Below are 23,779 nucleotides of genomic sequence, written 5' to 3' on the forward strand. Positions count from 1 at the left end.
ATCAAGATATCATATTCCACTGAAGAACTGAATGTGATTAAAACTTCTCCAGATTGCTCCAGCACTTCATTTCTACCTTTTTTTGGTATCTGATGTGTGAAATAACATAAGAGGTTTTTTTCACGTTACCTACATAATTCTCTGTAAGGCTACCCTCGCCATTTGGTAGAGGTAAATAAATGGTGAATAGCACTTGGCATTTTTAGTTCCATTTCAACTCAGTAACTAAAAAAAAAAAAAAAAAAAACCCAAAAAAAATTTAGGTGAAATACTGCCTCATCTTAATAGGTAGTTTATGTGATTGTCAATACTGCATGTTAAAGCAATAAACCATTTATTTTCAGCGATGTCATTAATCTAATAAAAGCTCAGTGTAACACAGAAGGAAACAATATCTGATCAATCTTGATATCTCAAAGGTAATAGGAATAAAATCAACTTGTTGGATATAGTGACAACAATTAGGAGTAAAAGAATTTGGGTTTGATTAGATCAGTTCTATTGTAAAACAGTGTGGTTGATGGTACTTCCGTACTGTAAGACTAATAAGCTTGTGATGCTGTTAGCAGGTACTCTTAAAATCACTTCCTCTGGTGTTTACAGAACCTTTGTATTTAAGTTACGGGTCATTTCCTGGTCAAATGATGGAGTCTTTTGTACCTCAGTAAAACTGAACTGAGTTTTGCTTATTTTGGAAGTTTTTTGGGCAAGTTAGTAACACAAATTCTCTAAATTACACATTAGTCTCTGTTGGAAGGTCATCACAAATTACTGTACTACATAAATAGAAGGAAATGGTACATGCATTTATCAGTTCTTCCTGATTCAGAGGTGCATGTATCTTTTTGTGAAAATAGAATCAGGTGAGTATTCAGGGAGCAGGGAAAGAGTCTTGTTGCATCACTGGTGAGGTGCACCACACTCATGGGAGTATGGAGGAGTAAGTTTGACTGTTGTACAACTTAACTAGGTTTGAAAAGTCCTTAATTCTCTACTGAATATGAACTGTGTATGCCTTTATTTCTGGTATCTCGTCACTGTTCATACCATAACACATGAAGCAATTGGTTCTGTGGGCAGCACAAATGAAGAAGGTTGGCTTTTGAACTCACACCTTGAAATGACTGGACACAGTTTATAATCTTTTCCTCCCATTTCTTCTACCTACTTTTATTTAGCTTTCTGGATAACAGGCAGCTACATATGGCAATTCTTGAACTGCCTATTGTTCAAGCTGGCAGCCAGCATACCAATGCAGGCCAGCTGGGTGTTACCATGAGATAAGACCCCCTTGTTTTTCATTTTATAGTGTCTAAAGAGGTGTTCTCAGGAATTACATGTACCCTAGTCCATACAGTGTGTAGGTTTGCTGTGGGAAATTAGTCTTTCAGGAAACTTCAGCTGTTGAAAAATTGGGTTGAAGCTAGCTGAAGCTATGTGGGGAAAGAAGGGGTTTTTTTTGAAGTAAATGAACTAACAAATAACTGGCTCTTTAGGTCATAATCCTTGTTCGTGTCTCCACAAAACTCTACTCATGGAGCATGTTCCAGCCAATTTAAAGTACCTAGAGACAGAGTTGGTATCTAGTACTTAGCTCATCTCATCCTTACAGACGTAATAGGAAGTTGCTTCTGTGTCTTTGTTAGCGCTTTGTGCCCTTCTGGTTGCAAGCTGTGGAGCTGAATGAGAAATTCTGTTCAGCTTTTACTGTATTTGTAATAACCACTGTGGATTTTCATCCACAGCTCATGTAGAGTGTATTTTGTGTCTGGGGAATGTTTTGTGGGTTACTGTTTTGTCTTGTATTTTTTCTTACTTGGAGAGTGGTGTTCTTGCTTGTTTTAAGAGGGTGTGCCCAGTGGCTTGACAAGCTTTAGGGTGGTTTCTAGTAGAGGAGAAGTTTAGGAGTATCTGGTAATAACTGTGCCAGCTTTTCGACGAGCAGTCTGAGAAGACCAGAAGAAGTTGAAAAAGTTGCCAGGTTAGGCAGGCAGGCTGTCTTCATTTTGCTAAAACTAACCAGAGACTTTCTCAAGACGTAAAACTTCACTTCAGACAAGTACTATATTCTCTTTATCCCTGCTCCCACCCCCCCACCTTTCACTTTTGAAGCTCACAAATGTACTTTGCTCAAACTTTCAAATTAAGTTGATGTGGTGATGCTTGGTTTAAACTGTAGGCAACATGAAATTAAAACTGTAGCATGACCTTCAGCAAACGTAGAAAAGTAAGTGGTAGTCCAAGTGCTTATGAAATGAAATTACTAATCACTTTGCTGAAGAAGCACCTTGGGTTTCATTTTCTTCCTGGCATTTAACCTTGCCTAATCTATTTCTGGATTTTTCTGTGTTAATCTGAAATTATATCAACCCCAGTTCAGGCTGAGCTAGCTGCCCAGTTGGATGCAATAAGGTAGTCATTCCCCAGTCCCCCTCCCTCTCCCTTTTTTGTTTTTAATCTACCAGTGGTTTTTGTAGCTTTTAGTTTTTTCCTCTGGATTTGGATGAGGAAACAACATTATGGACTATTGGCCACATATAGCATGAGATAGCTATGCAGTAGTCGGTAAAGGATTCTGGGGTCTGTCTGTGACTAGCTGAAGGAAGCATTGCATTGTTTTTAAGATCAAATGTCCCATCTTGAGGAAAAAAATATACTTCAAGCAAAAAACTGAGTTTAATAGAACTCTGCTTTAGATCAGAAAGTCAGCCAAGCCTTATAGGCAGGATCCCTAAGCAGTGAAAGCTGCCAGACTTCACTGTAACTGAAGAAATACTGATTTGAGTGTTGTCAGGTGTTGTACTGGGATTTGCTACTGCTAGCCAAGTAAAAAAAAACCAAAATAAAATTCCTTTCCAATGACAGCTGTAAAGTTCATGAAATGGCTGCATGTATTTGAAGTTTGAGATAAACTTCATCTGGCAGTATTAAAATCCAATGTAAGAACTATTTCATGCAACAAGGTGCTAGGTTTTACTTAATATTTTTTTCCAAAAAAACCCATAAGTCCTTTCTATGAGCAACTGTGTTAACCTGTCTTCTTAATTTTAAAGTGCTTGGGGAAAGGGTGGAGTTATTTGGTGAAGGAATTATTTTTTTTTTTTTTTTTTTTTTTTTTACAAAAAGGTAAATTACATTTTTTATGGTGTTAACAGCTGAAGCAGTAAGGTGCTGCGGAGATTTGAAAAATGTCAGCAATAAAGTTCTATCCTGTACATTTTTCCTTCGATATTTTATGCAGTGATGAGTACTTAACAGTCCTTGCAACTTCTGCTGTAAACTTATGTCTACTTAAAAGCAGTTGTATACCTTCCATTTGCTGATGAAAATTAGAACAGATGCTTCTGTGGTAATTAATCTTTTTTTTTCCTTCTTTCTCGTGTGTGGTCAAAAAATGAGAGACTTTTCCATTAAATTCCTTTTTTTGGGGGGGGGGAGTGGATTGGGCTCAGTGTGGAAAATTGGGAGATAAAAAACAAGTATTCTGAAAGCCCAGTTTAAAAAAAGATATGGAAGGGGGCTATTAGGAAATAAACAGTTTCAATATTTATTCAACAGCCTAGATATTGCACATTGTTGATAAATATACTATTTTAAAGGCACTTTTACTGTATGGCTTGTAAGGTTTCTTTAGACAAATCTATTTGCTTGCAGTTATGAAGTCTGGTGATGTTTTGAGGCCTTTTCTGTTTTGCATAATACATAACTGCTTAAGAATTTTTCTTTGGTAGTCCCTGATGTGGCAGAAAAAACCGCAACAGATCATTTTTAAGGCAGTATTGCCACATTACGGACTTTTGAAGTATGTATGCTCATCTTTTTTCATTACGTAAGGGAAGTTACGGAAAGTATTTTTCTGTCTTTATCTGGATTGACTTTTCTTAAAAATCCTAATTTGAAATGTGTCCCCTCTTTGTTTTTTTTTCTTCTCCTTAGATTTGAGTTCTGTGAACCTGCCTTTGTGGTTGGTAATTGTTTGGAAATAGCCTCAGACAGTCATCAATATGACCGGATTTACTGTGGAGCTGGAGTCCAGAAAGACCATGAAAACTACATGAAAATTTTATTGAAAGTTGGAGGCATTTTAGTAATGCCAATAGAAGATCAGGTGACTTAGTGACAATTTCCCCTTTTTATCTTTTAGTATGAGAAGTATATCATTTAAGGAATGCTTTTAAATGTATATTTCACTAAGTTAATGTTCAACTAATGATGCCTTGATTCAGTGTATTGCTGCAGCTGAGCAGTTATTAGTCTTTTTAATGAAGTCTTGAACTCTTTTTTCCCTTGAACTTGTAGGAAAACACCAATATCCTGTTCCCACAAAGTCTGGCAAAACTGTGTTCATTGAAACTAGAATGTCATTTGTAGTATTTTCAGTGTATTACGGAAGTCCTAGAACTGCTTTGAACTCTCCCTGCCATGTAGACATTTTCAGTCAGTACTTAAAGAAACCACCCTCTAAACCAAGCAAATTTATTTCAGAGAAATATGAAATAGCTGTGGGACGTTGGAGGAGGAGGAAAAAACTGAAGGAAAAAATACGACTTATTTCCAGCAGTTTTCAGTGTTGCTTCTCCATGTTAGATTAAACATTTTTCAGATAGGTGTATTATTTTAATAATACTTCACACTTGTATCACTTTTCATCCTTATCTCTGAAAAGGCTTTACAAAGGTAAGTAGTATTCTCCCTGTTTCACTAATAGGGAAATTGAGAAAGATTATGTGATTTAAATTGATGTCCCTCTAAACACAGATAATTATTAAAATGTTTGTTGATAAACATGCTAGTTACTTTATCTTCCAAAAAGAACTGTGTATCTGTTTTTGCTGAATACCAAAGTGATTTAAGCATAGCCTGCATGATTCAGTTCCATAAATATTTTTTTCAGTATTTATTGGACTAAGATGCTATCAGTTGAAATTGATGGAATCCAACTTAAAAGTAGTCACAATTTGAAAGCAAAATTAAAATTGTGACTATTTCTAACTTCTATACAAATGGTTAGGGGGCTAGAGCATGTATAGTATAAGGAGCAGCTGAAAGATCTAGGTTAATCTAGCCTGCCGAGAAACAGCTAAGGGAACATTTAATTCCTGACTTGGCTTCCTGAAGGGTTGGAGAATTTACCTACTAGTGTAGTGTAGTGCAATTCACCTTGCAGGTGCACAGCAAACAGAAAGAATGTTACAAATGGCAGCAAGGGGGCATTCTGCCTGCATATAGGGAAAACAGTTTTTCATGAGTGGTTGAACACTACAGCAGGTTGCCTAGACAGGTTGGGGAATCTCAGACCTCAGAGATCTTTTTAACTTCATCAGAACAGCTTCTGAGTTGCCAGATTCAACTTTGAAGTTGGTCTCGTTCAAGCAAGGAAATAGGACTCCAGAGATTGCTTCCAATCTGAAGTATTCTGATTTTTGGGAAAAATCAGAAAAAAGAAAACTTACCTTCAGTCTTAGTTTTCCAGCTGCATCTCTTCCTGTTGCCATAGAGCCTTATTCAGTACTCTAGTGACCAAGTAGTGTTTCAAGGAATATGAAAGTCCTTTCTGTTCATAAAGCAGCCTTTATAAATTAATTTTGAAGCACATCAAAATAGCAGTGTATTTGAACACCAATCTGAATAGTTTTGAGTATGACAAAACTGTAACCACTGATTTATTTTGTTTTTGTTCTTATGCAGCTAACACAAATCTTGAGAACAGGACAGAACACGTGGGAAAGTAAAAATATCCTTGCTGTTTCATTTGCTCCACTAGTACAACCAAACAGAAATGACAACGGCAAACATGACACTGTGGGACTGCGTAAGTGTCATTTGTGCTCGCTCCCTTTGGCTTGATGAGTTTTTATAGTGCCTGCTAGTGGTAGTCTAGAAATAGGGAGACTATGCTGTACAGACATAATATGATAGAACAAGAACATACAGTTAGTAAAGCAGTACTCACTGATACATTTTTGTGTTCCTGCCACATGTTCTGGGTTGCTAAACAATTAATAATCCTAAATTAAAATTATACAGTGTTTCCAACTTTTCTAGGCTTCTTTTCTTTTTAAGTTAAGCTTCTCTCTCTAGTGTACATAAAATAGCAGGCTAATATTAGGTCTGTCAGGAATGCTACTTTTCTGATGGTCTCCCAGAGAAAAATACTTTTTCACCTGAAATGAATGGAAGAGGTCTAAACTGCAGCTGTGGTACTGTAGGATATCAATAGCTGAGTGTGTTTGTGTCTGTCTGCAACTGATACAGTCATGCCTAGCTGTTTTTAGTAGTCATTGGGGTTGGCTTTCTAGCTACAAGGCTTTGATCTAAGTTTGTAAAGGTTTTTAGAAAGTCTCTGAAAGTACATTGGTTGCCAGGATGATAATACAGTAAGGGGAAGGACAAGTGGCAGAGAAAGGTGTAGAGCTGAAAATTTCTGTCAGGATAGTCAGGGCTAGGAGTAGAATAGCACACAGAGCTTCAGTGGGTACTTAAATTAACGCAGCAAAGAGCCTAGAAGATAACAGCTTTTCTCTCCTGTTTTGTTCTGTTAACATACAACTGAAGAGAACCAGTCCTCCTGTCCTCTTCACATGGTTCTTCCCTCCGTGCACATTTTTTAACTGTGAAACAGGTATAAACCCTTCAGGAGTCCAGGATGTCCTATCAGATTGCATTGCCTGTAACTACTGATCTGGCTTTTAATTTTGAGAGTGGGCATGAGCTTGCCACACATACTTGCTCCTTATTATAGTTACCTTTTGATTTTTTTTTTGTTCAAAGTATAGATGATCCTTTCTTTTATGTAATCAGTTCTTTTGTAGAAATAATTTATTTTGATTGTTTTAATGGTTGCTTTTTGAGACCTCAGAAGTTATTTCCTGAAATTAACTTGTTAATACAAGATTATTTTTTCCCATCTGTTCTTTACTTTAGATGTAGTCTATAATAGATATTATGTATCATGACTAGCAGTGAAATACAGAGGTGGCTTGTCAAACTTTCTGATCTTACTATGATTTTGTACAGTCTAATTACGTAGATGATAGAGGAGGATTTTCGAGTATTTGCTGTCACTGTTCCTGAATTTTCAGAATGAAAATAGTGCAGACCAGTAGTGTTCAGAACTGCATTGTAGTACAGTAAAGGTGTTTTCTCTAAATAGCTTAATATTAATTTAAAAATTACTCTTTAGTGCGAAGAGGAAAATAACATGCAAATGTACTGCTAAGTTGGCAGTAGTTTAAAAAAACCTCATTAGGGGCTTGAAGTTGCACTGTAAAATGAAATTGGTAAGATATGTTTATTTCCACTGCTCAGGCTGATCTAGTTTTATCATGAAGCTTTAAAAAAAAAAGTGTATGTGTAAAAAGTAGTGATCTGAAACTCAAGAAATAAAAATTCTAGCTAATTCCTTTCTTACAGTAATATTTGTCTATTTGTTTCAAGTCCACACACTTGTAAATTATCTTGAAAGTTCAGAGTAGTCTAGTAAACATTATCCTTCTGTAAACTTTAGCCAGAAATTGCAGATGTCACTACTAAGTAAACATGGAGTCTGTGCTATACTTCAGACAACGCTTGAATGCCTTCTGAAATACATGTAATGTTATATATACAAACTACAGTTATAACTCTCATATGTACATAGGGCTTAGTAAAATATCTGTCAGATAGTCATTGTCGAAGTAATATCTTATGGAAAACTACAGAGGTGTTGCTAAAAGGATCAGTTTACCAACTTAGTTATTGGTTAGGACACTGTTCACTATGGTTAGACAATTGGAAAGAAGTGGACATTAAACATCCAATAATTGCATCCGGTTCTTCTCATTTAAGAAAAAAGAATCAGTAATGTGAATAGTTTGATTAATGTTTTTAGGAGAGAAATTAAGACAGGTTGGCAGTAAACCACACCCAGATCCTCATGTTATGTGTAAATAATTTAAGATAGCTTATTCAACACCAGAGTGGTTACATCTGTGGGGTGTATTGCAAGCAAGGACGAACTCTGTCTTTGGGTAGACTGTAAGCTGTGTGATAAAGGTCCAGCATCACGAGCATTGGTAAAATAAATATTCTGCATCTCAACAAAATTTCACATTTGAGCAGGATATAAACATGGTTGCATTGCTTCATGCTTAACTTAGTATGGGAAGTAAACTTGTGCTGACCCACAGTATACTGTTTATATTAAAAATGCTGAGCCCAGTACATCACTGATAAGTCACAATAATAGATTTTATTGAAGTCTAATTTTCATTTAATCATAATGGAGAAGAAAATATGAAACTTCTTAGATGCAGTTAAATTTTACTCTAGGTTTGGTTAGCCTCAAATATAATTTTTAAACACGAAACAAGTTTGAGAAGATCACTAGTCAAAACAAAAGTGAGTCATAACTTCTGCTCAATTTGGCTGAATTCCATGAATGTCAGTGGAACTTAAGGCTGCTTCTGTTATTTGAAATCTTCCCTAGGTATCCTCCTGAGTAGTTCTGTATCCAAACAGATTACCTGCATAGAAGATCTTTCTGGCTGTCTTGCTGTAGGACTTCCTAACTATCCTTCCTACCTACTAAGCATTTCTTTAAAAATAAATAAATAAAAATAGAGTAGCTTTGAAGCTTTCTAGAAGCTCATTTTCTTCATGCTATCTCTATGTGTGTCTGGGATTCCTGAATAGAGGTACAGAGCTTTAGATCTTGTCTGCCTTTAGGTAGTACGAATGGTTGGCAGTTACCAATTATAGCTTATGATCTGGGATGTGACTGTGAGGAGCTTACTTTGTCTTTAAAGCTTTTAGATGCTGTTGTCTTCAAAATCAAGTAGGATACAATTAATCATAACTAAGACTAAAAATGTTTGGTTTAAATTATTTTACAGGATAAGAAAGCTGAGACTTCACTGCTTTTACACCTTTTTCAGGATGCAGTGTTTCAAAGTTCTTTGTTCCATCCTCTTTTGAAGGCATTTTTTTTTTTTGTCTGATTCTTAGAAAGTGTCTCTTAACATAGTTCTGTATACGGGATGAATGCTTGCCATGTGATACTTCAACATCTCATACCTTGTGCTGGCATTTATTATGATTGGCATACGATTTGCAATCATGGCTTGTTTAGCCTGATCTTATAAATGTGTTTTGAATGATTAGGTAGGGTTTTGTTCTTGGATTTTGAGTTCTATATTAAACAAGTGGGGCTTGGTTTTGGTTTTTTTTTTTCTTTTGACATTACCTGAAAACGGTATTGCCAGTCATAAACATCCTTTCTGTCTCAAATATGAGTAACTGGCATGCCACTTAAGTCAGTGTAGGAAACAAAAGATTTTGTTTGATGTGCATAGTGTTTTCTAATCTGAATGCAATATGCAGTATGTATTTATCAAAATTACTTCTTTGCTAACTTTTCCCTTGCTGCAGTCTCCATTAATTTTATGCTACTTTGTGTAGGAACAAAAATGACAAGCAAGTCAAACACAGGCTGAAGAGTTTTGATTGGTGTGCTTGTTTGTTTTTGTTTTCCTTGGAATTAGCCAGCCGTAGCTCATGTAGGGCAGGCATCCACCAACTCAGCAACACTTAGTCATCACCTGTCTGTCACTGGAAAATATGTGGCTTTTGGCTTTTTGTTACTTGTTTTTTTTCTTCAGGATCTCAGTAATTTTGATTCCTTTCTGCTGCAAAGATACAGGTGACTTACCTCGTTGGTCAGCTGTGAAGTTGATATGGCCCTCCCTCATCAGTTGGGTTCAGTAGGAAATAGGTAAAAGCCTAGTGAGTAGAAGAGGGAGGCAGAAGAAAGAAACTTGCCTAAACAAATGTGACTTAAGGGTAGAAATTCCTTCCCAGCAGCAGGATCTCAAAACAGTGTCAGCAGTAGATCCCAAGACTTGCCAGGTGCTGAAAGGTGACAGTATTTGTCATATGCTTTCTTAAATTTATTTTAATAATCTGTTCATGTTTTTCTACTTCTCTCACACATCTATCAAAATACCTCTCAATTTCTTAGACTGTGTATTTTCTCTAAAAGATTAATCATATTCCAGAAACTATTTTCAGTTCAAATATGAGTCCTTTACGTATCCTGTGGAATAGAAGTCTTACAGTAGTGAATATTCTACAGGGTTTGTCGAGATGGCTCTGTTGACCCCTGTTTCATTTGTGTATTGTATCATGTACTAAAACTTCAGTTGTTCTTGAACATTAGTCTTACTGCTTTGCAGCTAATGCTTTTGCTAGAGTGAAATTTCATTTAGTGACTATAACTTACTCTCTTTCATTTTAGCTCCATGTGCTGTTAGGAATCTCCAGGACCTTGCTCGAATATATATCAGACGCACCCTTAGAAACTTCATAAATGAGGAGATGAAAGCCAAGGGTATTGCTCAGAAGGCTCCTCCAAAACGAAAACGGAGGAGATGTCGTAGACGCAGGATTAACACCTATGTGTTTGTTGGTAATCAGCTCATTCCTCAGCCTCTAGATAGTGAAGAAGATGAAAGAATGGAAGATGATAACAAAGAGGAGGAGGATAAAGATCACAGTGAGGCCTTGAAGCCAGAAGAGCCTCCTCGAAATCTGCTGAGAGAGAAAATTATGAGTCTACCATTACCTGAATCTTTAAAAGCATACTTGACCTATTACAGAGAAAAATAACTTGTTTTAAGTAGAAATAATGCCTACTGATAGTTCCTTTATTCTTGAAAATGTAGCATTTATTAAGAAGTAGGTGGACAAATTCTTATTAGTCTTTCATCAAGACTGAAATACAGCGATAAATTGTAACTTGTCTCTATCTTGTCTTTGCTACAAGGAAGACTTGCATTCAACAGTAGAATCCCTTTTTAAAAATTTATTTTTCTTTAAATTTTGAAAATGCTGTTTTAACTCTGATAGAAATATATATATGCCATTATGCAGCACTAATCAATATTTTGCATGGTAAGTCTTTTTTGATCCCTAACAGATTTGTATTGATAAAAGGATGAGTGAAATTTTATATATGCTAAATAATTGTTAAACATGTGCATCTGACTTGATGAGCAATTTGTCTGTATTTATTATTATTAGGGGAACATTTTAAACATGCAGACATTTATCCTCTAATGTCAGAATCAGACCCTTTTAAAGTTTATTTTACTATGGCTTTGTTGCAATCATTATTACTATGTTGGTATAGATGTATTCCAACAACACAAGTGCAATAAACGTATACAGACACTGAATGACCTGGCTTTAACGAAATATGAAAATACAAGTTCTGAAATGTCAGATGACCCTGCTTCTTCTGCATTTATATCTTTTGCCAAAAGATGTTGAGAAAAGTTAACAGCTTCTCTCGGAGCCTTAATGAAACATCATATTGAATAAGAAGCAAAGCAGTGCTTAACTTCAGCTCTGCTTATGTTTAACTCCATTCTACACTTCCAGTATTTCTAAGGAGAGGCACTTCCTCATCTGTGGGAAGTTTAGGACAGTACATCTTGTTTATTTCTACAGCTCACTGCATTGAGTCAAAATGTTTGATAATACAAGATTGTAATTTAGGTATCAGTCATTTATATATACTGCTTTTAAGTAGAGGTAGAATTTCAACAAAGTTTAGTTTGTATTGCTTATCGGGATAGCTATAATAGTAGAAATTTAGAATTTGTTCAGCAAATGGCACTTTAGTAAGTGAATTTTATACTTAACATGCATCTCCAAGAAGGTAGACTTGTGCTAGCCTATATTTTGTTTCTGAGCATGGCTCTTAGCACAAAAATATTTATAAAATCATATGCATCTTTTGGAAACCTAAGAGTAGCAGTGCGACTGTGGGGACCCACAATAGTGCTGATTTAAATCCTTCTATGATTTTTTGCTCTCCTCGTTGTGAAGTTACTTGCAGTTCTCATTTTTAACTTTGTTTGCTTTACCATCTTATTTTCTTCATTCTCTCTTGTAATGTAACCATGAGGAAAAACACTGTTTATTAAAAACTTGGCATGATATGCATTAAAAGCCACAACCATTGGAAACATCTGCCTGTTGGACCCAGTGAAAAACATTCCTTTTGAAATATCCTGCATGATACACTTTATAATATTGGTTAACATTTTTGTTGATGTAATAATAAACAAAATAATCACCTCTTTCTAAAACAGTAACTGTTCCTAATCCAAGTATTTATAACCAGCCAATGTTCATGTGGTCTAACAGTCCAATACTGGCTTCAACATTCTAGCATTTTGTTACGTCTGAGAAGGAAGAAAATGCATAATCCCATGATACTGACTCTTTATGGTGCATTTCATGCTGTAGTCCCTGTTTTTTTTAAGGTACATCATATTAATGTTTAAGTGGAACTTCATGAAGGCCTGTTGTACCAGCATGTGGAGTTACTTTCCGCAATATATTTACAGTGTAAGTAAACAAAATTATTTGAAATAAGTATTCTGACTTTATTTTAAAAGCAGGAAAAATAATAAGAAATAGTTTTCCAAAGTAATGATACTAATGAAGTAATTGTGACGCTTCAGCTATAAGAATTGAACATAATCTTGTTTTCAACAGATTATTGTAGATGGAGTTTAATAATCTGAAGTTTGAGATGTTTTTGTCTCTCCTTTTCTTGAAATCTACATCCATAAGCTCAAGAGTATGAGATTACTAAATATTACTTAAATACTTTAAGGACTTTATACAGGATGCTTTTGGAGAATAAATTTCTGCTTTCTTTCATGCCTGTATACTTGGAAAAATGGACAGCGGATGACTTGTCATGATTCTTCAGTATGTAAGTTTTGGGGTTTTTTGGAGTCACTGAAAGAGAATGTTTCTTCTGTGTTTTATATGTGGATTTATTTTACACTCTTGACTTTATATTTACATAAATAAAAAGTAGAAATGCAAAATGAATTAAAACTTAATTTCTGCCATCTCGGTTGATGATGGGGACACTGTTGCAATAAAATGGTTTTTTGGTGGTTTCTGCTTGCTTGAATTTCTGTGTTCCTGTGCAAGTATTTTCAGTTACTTGGAAATTCAGATACCAATTTGTTCATAGTTAGGTCAGTAACTTTTTAATAAAGGCTATTCTTGAATTTCAGAAATAGACTAATACACCTTGAAAAATTCTGAATTTTTTGCCAACTTTGGAAGGTGAGATTCTGTTCATCACACAGAAAAGCTGTTCTGGGCCCAGCACTACTTTTGAAGTACACATGGAGAGTTGGCTGCTTCTGGAGAGCCCAGAAGCCGTACTTCAGCTATATACTCAAGAACTGTTTCATGGGTTTTGGTTTTTGGTTTTGGTTTTTGTTTTTTTTTCTTTTTTCTTCTAAATACTGAGATTGGTTTCACCCTTAACAGAGCAACTATCTAGGTCAAAATAAGGAAAACTTGGAAGTAAGAATAGCAAGGGTGGTGAGTGAGTTGTGCTTCGTATTGAACCTCCCTCTTGATGCAGCCTTGTTCTGTCAACAGTTAGAGGAACAGTACAAGGTGGGTAGGCTAAGCTGACTAGCAATACTGTAATTGCAGTCACTGTAAGGAAGGATGTGATGAATTGAAACTTCCAGGTGTTCTTCCTTGGTCTGGAGGAGGACTCAAGATCAGTGCAGTCTTTTCAGAAGACCTGGAGTGTCTAATCCCATGTTTTTCAGGAAAAACTGAACAGCTGCCTCCCCAAAAATCTGGGAAACAGTTTTTATTAAAATGAACCTAAACAGCTCTGTTCAGTTGAGCCTCTTGCTTCTTTAACTGCTGGCAACTTAGTCTATTTTCTTTTTTAAATCATTTTTTTCTCTGAACTACTTTAAATGCATCTTTACTTGTCAGTTTGAAAGCAAATAGGGAATGTAAGCAAATGTGCTATGTTCTGAGTAAAGCTGTTTTAACTCATTAAATATTAATCCATATTTCCTTAAGAGTGTCTCCTTCCATCATTCATGTAATTGAGTAAAACTGAAGGCTTCTACCTTTGTGTGATTTAATAATCAATTACAAATGACCTGTGTGCCATGCTCATCTTAGAGGTACATACAGAACTCCACCTTAATGAGCTGCTAATTACTTTGCAACACTTGAATAATTTATGAGGTCCTTGGCATAAACTTGTTTAGACAAGATCATTGGAGTGTCACTGGAACAGTAAGGCTTTAAAGTTTCGTGGTTTTTGCTATCCTTTAGTAAAATTAACGTCAGTAAAATCTAGATGGCTGGTTTGATAAATGTCTGTCTCTGGCTTCTGTATCTTCACAGTGTACCTCTCTACTATTGAATTCCTTTGTTCAAGTGAAGGTGGCTTGTTTAGCTACGGGCTTGCACCATGTTTGTGGTCAGTATGGAACAAAGAATCTAGTGCTGACTTATCAGTGCTTTTTAACATGATGGTCTTTCTTTCTAGAGTCTTCTGATTGTCATCCTTTATATTCTGTGATGCTTTAAAGAGATTTGTCAGGGAGCTAAGGGAACTTAAGCCCCCTTTTTAAAGCATTATCCTCTGCTGCTGTGAACTAGGAATCTATGTTTTGGCAGGATATTTTGCAAAATACTTCAGTGCTGGTGAGAATTGTTTTTTCTCTCTCTCCCTTCGTGCATTCACAAGCAGCCCTGGTGATCATAGGCTGGAAGAAGAGGGAACAGAAGGCAAAAGTATATCAGTACATGCTAAATAATGTTTTTTCTTTTTATGAGCATTTAGCCATTTTGCTGTCCTCTTCCTCCTGACTGAAACATAATTCATTAGGGTTTCCTACTGCTCTACTGCTTACTTGACTACCCTACTTTAAACATCTTCAGTACATGTAGATAACCTCCACAAACAGAAATGTTCCTTGCAGACATATAGACCTACAGGGGTTTTTTTTGTTGGTACACACTTTGGGAGTCTTCTCTTGGACATCCTTTTGAGTTCTTGCAGCAGTATATTCAGTTTGATCTGGTTTCTGTATATTTTGATTTTGAAGTCTAGTGGCTTCTATTCATGTTGCTTTTCTGAAAACCAGGCTATTTAAGAATAATAAGTAGTTCAGGAGCCTTACTTCTGAAATTGTGTTGGTAAATTGCAGATCTTACTACAAATCTATATGATAACTTGTATGTCCAAGATAGAGATTCTTCCCATATTCTGATACAAACCATCATGACTGAAGTGGTCACTTTCACTGAAGCTTTTGCTTGATTCCTGGTCAAGATCTGGAGGCTCCCTAATCTCTACTTCCTAGAAAAGGGTACGTAGTTTTTCTCCTTGCAAGGTGTTACTCATTATTGTTTTAAACATAGGGAGGTTTTATATACATACTATATATACACATATATACACACACCCTCACAGAGATCTTGGTCTAATTTAAAAATCATGGTTAGTCTAGAGTAAATAATTTAGAATGGTGCAGTTAGAGTACTTTTATATAGAGGAAAGAAAATCAGTAATACAATTAAAATTGTAGCACATGCACTCCCTTGTTCCCTCTCTTGGATGAGACTTTGGGTGTCCCTGCCTGTGGCAGGGGAGTTGGAACTAGATGATCTTTGAGGTCCCTTCCAACCCAAACCATTCTATGATTCTGAGTTGCGCTTGACCTCCCTTCATTTCGCCTTAGTGTTAAATCCACAGCTTGCAACTGCTGGAGAGGGTAACACAGAGTTCTGTGCCTCTGCAGTCCTTCATGGGAGGAATATTTTGATGTTGCTGGTTCCTTACTTTTCTGGGATCAGCTTGGGAGTCATTTGTGTGTTAGAAGATGCAAAAGCTCATTATCCTTCCTCATTGTTCTGTAGCTCCAGCTTGTATCCAACTCTTCTATATATGATCATCTGCATATGTTAGATACTATGTTTTGTTACCCTTAAGACCAGTTTTGTCAAACTTCAGGTCTGCTTTTTTTTAAGCTGATGGTTACAGAGCTGTGCACAGCTGTAGGGTCTTGAGTACCAAGCATGGGCCCCATCCCTTGCCACCCCATGCCAGTATCCCCCTACACCACCTCCTGTGTCCCCGCTTCGCAGATCTCTGCTCTTGTACTAGGGCTGCCTTTCTCTGCACTATGGCATTGTGTGAGAATCATAAATACCTCATTCTGCCAACAATAACTGCTTGTTACTGTTCTCCCTATAAAAATAAGCTTGTACCATGCAAAGATGAACATGAGTGAAAGGGGTTACCTGTAGATGCCAGGTCAGCTAGAGAGATTGCTGTGACAGCTGAACTGAGTAAAAGCTACAGGCGGGTGGAGGACAGCTCAGGTGAAGCCAGTCCAGAGGCCTTGCAAACTCAGTACGAAGTGGATGGCTGGTGTTGGCAATGTGAGTACCGTGTTACAGGGTTACATGGGTGAAAACAACCTTTCATACCTCCACTTGACTGATTGAAAAGCTTTTTTTTTTTTTTATTAGGGTTGGATCAGGAGCAGGGATAAAGTAGGAGTGAGAGGGGGGAAATCTGTGTAGGGGGAAGTGATGGGTAAATAGACCGTAGCAACAGATCAGTTTATACCACAAAAGACTTAGCAAGAAGTTTTTATTCCTGTTTCAAAACCTTTAATTTCTGCTAGTTCCCAGGTCTGTGCAGTCAATAGTCTTTGTATATGCTAGCTTGAAAGGAGATTTTGCTTGGTGTTATAGCCACTTTAAATACCTGTTTTTAATTTTTCTAACTTTAGTTTTTGTCCTGGCCTTTAGTTTTGTTGCTCTGCTAAATGGTACAGTGTGTATTGTGCTGTAATCAGTAAGAGCAAACATATAATTCACTGGTTTTGTACTGTTTGCCCCACATCCAACAAATTCTGTAAGATTGGCTTTTAGTAATTGTTAACAGTAGTGACCTTTTTGGATCAACATCCAACAAAACGAAGTCAGTTATCTGTAGTACTTTGTTTTAGCCCCTCCAAACTCAACAGGACAGTTTATTTACGAAATAAAGTAGTACATCCCTAAAAAAATGCTTTCTAATCTTGCTGAGGAATTGTATCAAAACCATTGTGCATAATAAATTACACCAAAAGAGGGCAGTATTGCCTTATGGGAAACTACTTAGAGGTGGTGTGCTGGCAACTGGCAGAAATGACACATAAAATCATATCTACCCTGATGTTTTTATAGTGAAATATTTCTTTAAGTAACTTACTTTGATTCTATATCTTTCACGTATGTATCTTTGAGTCTTTTTATCATTTTTTGAAATAATTTTCTGAAATTCCTGGTGTAGGGGTATAGTATAATAGATTATTTTTTTTTTTGTGGGGCATGCTTTAATGTGATCTGAGACTTTTCCAGAGTTGCTGATGTGGATAAAGCCTTCCATTCATAGAAATTTAAGGTACCACACTGTAAAAGAGTGTGTATGGGCTTGTCTAGCTGCGTATTTGGGCATTAGATGTCTTCAGCTGCCAGACCTTCTGGATTTCGTACTAATGCCTACTTGAGACCATATGTGAGCACTGGACATTTGGGTATGTGAGGAAAGCATGGCTGTGCAGAAAACTGCCGTGCATGATGCCATCCATACCTGTGCATGACTTACAGACCTATGTAATGCAGTAGTCAGCTGCTGCTGTGCCTGCTGTGCCATGCTGCTGCTCATCTCCCAAATTGGAGAGCAGTGTGCGTTGCAGAGGCATTGGTCGGAAGGGAAGCCATAGTTGTGAAGAAAATACACATTGTGTTATGCAGCATGTGGGGTTGAAGTCTGGTCCCAGAGGGACAACACTTCTCAGAGAAAGAGGTGTAACCTGAGGGGAGCACCTTGGAGCACTGCTTGCTGCTCTGCTGCCGGGGCCCCAACAGGAGTTTTGTCCATTCCAGATCTCTACCCATGCCACGAACAGATCCCCCTCTTACCTCCAGTGTTTGTGGTGACGACCAAGCTAGCTGTCCAAACTTCTGGATTATGCTAACTGGCAGTTTTGCAGTCCTGAGCATTTATAGTCTCTAGCAGCTGCTGATTTACTTCTGAAAATTAGGAAAAATGTGAAATGGTGGCCAAAAAAGCAAGTGTCATATTTAAAGCATGAGACAAACAGGTCTGTCATACTGTTCCCACAGCATGGTCTCTGCTTTGTGAATGATGCCAGTGCTGAGATGAGCATTGGCAACAATCTTACTCTCATGCAATTTCGACTTCTCTTGCAAAACAAAACACATTTCTAAACTATTATGATAGCAGGGGGAGGACACAAATGCTGAATGTCCAAAGTGCAGAGTGAGGTTTTGCATGCATGCAAAGGTTGGAGGGCTTGTTAGCTCAAATAGCACAAGGTACGCAAAGTGTTGCTAAGCATCTTTCAGACCAGAGTTTGTATGTGCTGAGATGTAGGAGAGGGGCAGCAAGAGCCATCTCCTTATGAAAACCCCTAGTGCTTCATTCCACAGCTTCTCTTTTCTGCTCTCAGACAATCCCTGAAATAGAGATTGTGTGAATATGTTGTAGAAAGCTGTTACAGGTTCATCATCTGAAGTACCTGCAGTTGGTGACTTCTATATCCAGAAACTGGAATTTTAGGTTTTCTTTAACCCTTACTAAATCGTTACTAAAAATGACATGCATCTCCATGAACTTTGTCTCACTTCAAGAAATTTGATTTAAAAAATTAACAGACTTCCCCCCCCTTAGAGCACAAAAAAAAAAATTTTTTTTTTTTTTTTTTTTTTTTTTGGTGGAGAAGGGGAGGTAACTGACATCTTGGGAGTGGTAGTGATGTGATCCTAGCATGAGATTAATAAATTCTGATGTAACTATTTTCCTATAAACATACCTCTTTTTACTGCGATGAAAATCATTGCACTGTCCTCCTCTGTGCAGTCGTGATAGGAATTGTGGTGACACAGACTTAGTTCTGTCACAGTGACCTTGCTTTTTTATCCACTACTGATCTTTCATCTTATATCTAGTCTGGACTCCAGTGGTCACTAATTGCAAGCCACTGCCTGTATAAGATGCTGGGAGAAGGTAATTTCTAGGAAATGATCGTAGATGAAATGTTGAATGCCAGTGGATAACAGTTATGAGATCCTTTGAGGTGGAGAGGAACCAAATGAAATTCAACAAGGGCAAGTGTAGGATCTTCCACCTAAGGAAGGACAACCTCATGCACCAGTACAGGTTAGGGGGTGACCTGCTGGGAAGCAGCTTTGCAGAGAAGGACCTGGGAGCCCTGGTGGACAGCAAGCTCTCCATGAGCCAGCAGTGTGCCCTCGTGGCCAAAAAGGCCAATGGTATCCTGGGGTGTATTCAGAAAAGTGTGGCCAGCAGGTTGGAAGTTATCCTCCCCCTCTACTCTGCCCTGGTGAGGCCACATCTGGAGTTCTGTGTCCAGTTCTGGGCTCCCCAGTTCAAGACAGGGAACTACTGGAGAGAGCCCAGCGGAGGGCTATGAGGATGATGAGGGGACTGGAGCATCTCTCTTATGAGGAAAGGCTGAGAGAGCTGCGTCTGTTTAGCCTGGAGAAGAGAAGACTGAGAGTGGATCTCATCAATGCTTATAAATATGTAAAGGATGGATGTCTAGAGGATGGGGTGAGACTGTCTTCAGTGGTGCCTAGTGACAGGACAAGGGACACAAGCTGGAACACAGGACGTTCTGTCTGAATATGAGGAAAAACCTCTTCACTTTGAGGGAGACCGAGCACTGGCACAGGCTGCCCAGAGAGGTTGTGGACTCTCCTTCTCTGGAGATATTCAAAACCTGCCTGGACATGATGCTGTGCAACCTGCTCTAGGTGATCCTGCTTGAGCAGGGGAGTTGGCCTAGATGATCTCCAGAGATCCCTTCCAACTCCTATCATTCTGTGATTCTCTGACTGCAGAACAGGTATTCCCTGCTTCATTTTGTCCTGAAAGCTCAGAATACTACTACTGAATTAGGCCTCAGACCTCAGAGAAGGTGAATGATGCTATAGCAGATGGCAAGAGTACTGATGCAAATGCTTTCTCAAAACCAGGAAGACAAAGATTTTCAGTGAAAGTTCCTCTGTGACAGGTAAGAGATCTAATTTCCATGGAAATTAAATAACAGCCATCTTTTTCCTCTCTTAGGCTTCAATATTTGTGGCTGGTTGAATTAGTTCCCATGTCATCATGCTGATGGCTGTGAATCCCATGCTGTTCCCCACAATCTATCTCAGATGTGTGGCTTCCGCAAAATAGCGGGATACTAGGTCTTGCTTATCTATTTAGCCCTTTTGGGGGAAAAAAAGCCCCACTATGGTCTTAGCCCCATACAGCAAAATGTGTATCTGCTTGCATGTGCCTTATATTCATTTCAAATATTTTTTTACCTTTTTTTTTTTTCCAGGTATGACAACCTTTATAAGTCAATTGCCTTTAATGATGCAGCCTTGTTTTGCTGATAAGTTGCTTGGAGATTTCAGAATCAATATTAAAAAAAAAAAAGGGGGGGGGGGGATGATGATGGGGAGATTGAAAAGGCTATTGAAAGTGTTTGGTCACAAACAAGAATTGCAAAACCACCAGCTATGCTTCTTTGACAATTTTTAAAGCTCTGTGTCAAAGCAATTTCCTAATTAGTGCTTGGGGATATGGCTAAGAACAGACAATAAAATCATTAACAAAAATAGCTGAACAAGAAGCTTCTCACTGCATTGTTCTGACATACTAGAAAGAAATATTCCAGAAACTTTACCTCTTTAAACAGAATATAAATTTCTGACTTGGATTTTACCTATAACATCAATGTACAAATATATATTACCAGTTGCAAATATAACTATCAAAATACATTAGGAAGAACAGCAGTCTATTTGGACGTAACTGTAAAAAAAGATGAAATCCTGATTCTATTCAAGGTACTAGTTCTGGTGTTGCCTCCAATAAATACTGGATTTCACTAGTCAAAAAATTCTCTAGTCTCTGAAGAGTTTATACTATAAGATGAAGAGATGAAGTGTGTAGGAAAGGAATACGGTATGGAAGTAGTAGTGTGTAACCAGTTTTATGTCACATTAGTTTTTGCGTTTTATTTTTTCTTAAAAGAATTTGTTCAAATTTAAAGCAAGTCCTTTTCTGGGCTGAAGTACATGAAACAAAGCTTTTATAGGAGCACAGAGGTTTCATGAGGATATGAGCTGAGCAGATGAAAGAGAAAGCGAGGAGGAAAGCTGGAAGGTGAGAGGGAACTGTAGCAGGCACAAAGGATGGTCCTTATGGGGACTTCAACTTGCCAGACGCCAACTGGGAACACCATACAGCCAATACCAGCAGGTCCAGGAGTTCCTGAAACACCTCGACGACCAATTCCTGGTACAGGTATTAAAGGAGCCGATGAGGAAAGGTACTCTCCTAGATCTGTTACTCATGAACAGAGAAGGTCTCATGGGGGAAGTGGTGATTGGTGGCCGTCTTGGCCATAGTGACCATGAAGTGGTAGAATTTAAAATCTTTGGCGATAGGAGGAAGACTGCCACCAAAACTTCAACTGTGGATATGGGGAGAGCAGACTTCAGGCTGCTCAGGGAACTAGTCAGTCAGGTCCCCTGGGAAACTGCTCTTGAAGGCATCAGGGTCCATCAGGGCTGGTCACTTTTTAAGGGCCACCTCCTACAAACTCAGGAACAGGCGATTCCAAAATGCTGCAAGTCAAGCAGGCAGGGCAGAAGGCCGGCTTGGTTGAACAGTGATCATCTTCTAGAGCTTAGGCAGAAAAAGAAAGTATATGGCCACTGGAAGCAGGGTCAGGCAACATGGGAGGACTACAGGGATGCTGCTTGCCTTTGTAGGGAGAAAATTCATGCGGTTAAAGCTCAGTTAGAGTTGAAGCTGGCCAGTACTGTGGGGGACAATAAAAAGGGCTTTTTAAAATACGTTAATAACAAAAGGTGGACCAGAGAGAATATTGGCTCGTTACTCGACGAGAATGGTCACCTTACACACAGGGCCATAGACGAAGCAGAGACGTTTAATGCCTTCTTCACCTCTGTCTTCAACACTGATGATGGGCTCTGGGACCCCAGTTGCCCCAAGTTGGAGGACCATGACTGTGGTAACAGTCATGAACTTGTGCGGGACTTGCTGCTTCACCTGGATGCATACAAGTCCATGGGGCCTGATGGGATTCATCCCAGCGTGCTCAGAGCTGGCTGATGTCATTGTGAGACCTCTCTAAATTATTTTTCAACGGTCTTGGGAATCTGGAGAGGTCCCAGTTGACTGGAATCTGGCAAACATTGTTCCAATCTTCAAGAAGAGCAAGAAAGACGACCCTGGTAATTACAGGCCTGTCAGTCCCACTTCAGTGCCTGGTAAAATTATGGAGAAAATTATGCTGGGAGTTATTGAAAAACATCTGAAGGACAACACAGTCATTGGTCACAGCCAACACAGGTTCGTGAGAGGAAGGGCTTGTTTAACAAACTTAGTTTCCTTTTATGACAAGGTCACCCATCTACTTGACTAAGGGAAGCCTGTTGATGTAATTTTTTTTAGATTTCAGGAAAGCTTTCGATACTGTCTCTCACAGTATCCTTCTGGACAAAATGTCCAGCATACAGTTTGACAAAAACATAGTGTGATGGGTGAGCAATTGGCTGATGGGTCAGGCCCAAAGAGTTATGGTAAACGGGGCTACATCAGGCTGGTGGCCAGTCACTAGAGGGGTTCCCCAGGGTTCTGTTTTAGGACCAGTTCTCTTTAATCTTTTCATGAATGCCTTGGATGTAGGACTGGAAGGTATTGTGAGCAAGTTTGCAGATGACACCAAATTAGGAGCTGTTGATTCCGTCGAGGGTGGAGAGGCCTTGCAGAGAGATCTGGTCAGATTGGACATCTGGGCAATCACCAATCACACGATGTTTAACAAGGGCAAGTGCCAGATTCTGCACCTGGGAAGGGGCAACCCTGGCTATACATACAGACTGGGCGATGAGATGCTGGACACCAGCCATGCTGAAAGGGACTTAGGGGTCTTGGTCGACAGCAAGTTGAACATGAGTCAACAGTGTGCCCAGGCTGCCAGGAGGGCCAACCGTACCCTGGGGTGCATCAAGCACGGCTGCTGATTTTTGTACCCTTCATGGGAAGCTCCTGAGGTTTTGTAAGCTTCCAAAGCCCCACTAGGAACCGTTGGCTCTGGTAGGTGGTGGTTGGGCTGCTATGGCACAGCCTTGATTGACTTCTGACCTAGTCTGACTAAAACAGACACCAATTCATTCTCCCAGATCTGCCCAAATAACTCAAGGGATGGTGAGAAAACTTACTCAGATGCTTATAACATTTCACTGATACAAGTCCTTACATCTAGAGTGGATTGGTCTCATTCACATTGAAACCCCTTGGTTCTGCAAATTTCTCCAGCTGTCTTGCTTTCAGGGTCCAATCTAATATGTATGTAAGCCCTTAAAGAAAAAAGCACTAAACAATAGCCCACTGAATGTATGTGATATGCCCTTGCACTTCTGTGCTAGATCAGAGTATTTGAAAATCCTCTTTGTATTTTCAATGTGCTAACTTTTGAACTGTAAATTTTTCAGTGTAGAAAATGAAAGAAAATGTGATTTTTTTTTTTTTTGAGTCTCTTCAGCTGAAATTTATTTTCATTTTAATGGAATAATTCAGTAAGCATTAGGTCAGAGACAACTAAAAAAAATGGTTTTGATTGATAGGGTCCTCAATGGAGAGAGAAGGGACTTGAATTTCAACCTGCAATCCAATATGTGTTTAAATATCTTATTTTAAGCACCCTCATAAGGAACAAACTAAATCCAGAAAAGACCAGGTAGGTTGGTAGGTTTTCTATCCAAAAAGGGGAGAACGAGTGATGGAGAGACAAGAGTTTGGCTGAGCCATCTCTCAGTG

General features: G+C 38.3%; 1 protein-coding gene across 7 annotated transcripts in view; it reads left to right on the plus strand.

Annotated features, from left to right (window-relative positions):
• PCMTD1 (protein-L-isoaspartate (D-aspartate) O-methyltransferase domain containing 1) overlaps positions 1–12,958 on the plus strand; it is a 46,050-nt gene extending 33,092 nt beyond the window's left edge. For all 7 annotated transcript variants that reach the window (XM_075744102.1, XM_075744108.1, XM_075744103.1 and 4 more), the window contains 3 exons: positions 3,937–4,108; positions 5,689–5,812; positions 10,274–12,958. In XM_075744102.1, the coding sequence (XP_075600217.1) occupies positions 3,937–4,108; positions 5,689–5,812; positions 10,274–10,644 (667 nt within the window). In that variant the 3' untranslated portion in view covers positions 10,645–12,958. The remainder of the gene's footprint in view (positions 1–3,936; positions 4,109–5,688; positions 5,813–10,273) is intronic.
• The last annotated feature ends 10,821 nt before the right edge of the window (positions 12,959–23,779 follow it).

This window comes from Balearica regulorum, chromosome 2, assembly GCF_011004875.1.
Source record: "Balearica regulorum gibbericeps isolate bBalReg1 chromosome 2, bBalReg1.pri, whole genome shotgun sequence".
NCBI classification, from domain to species: Eukaryota; Metazoa; Chordata; class Aves; order Gruiformes; family Gruidae; genus Balearica; species Balearica regulorum.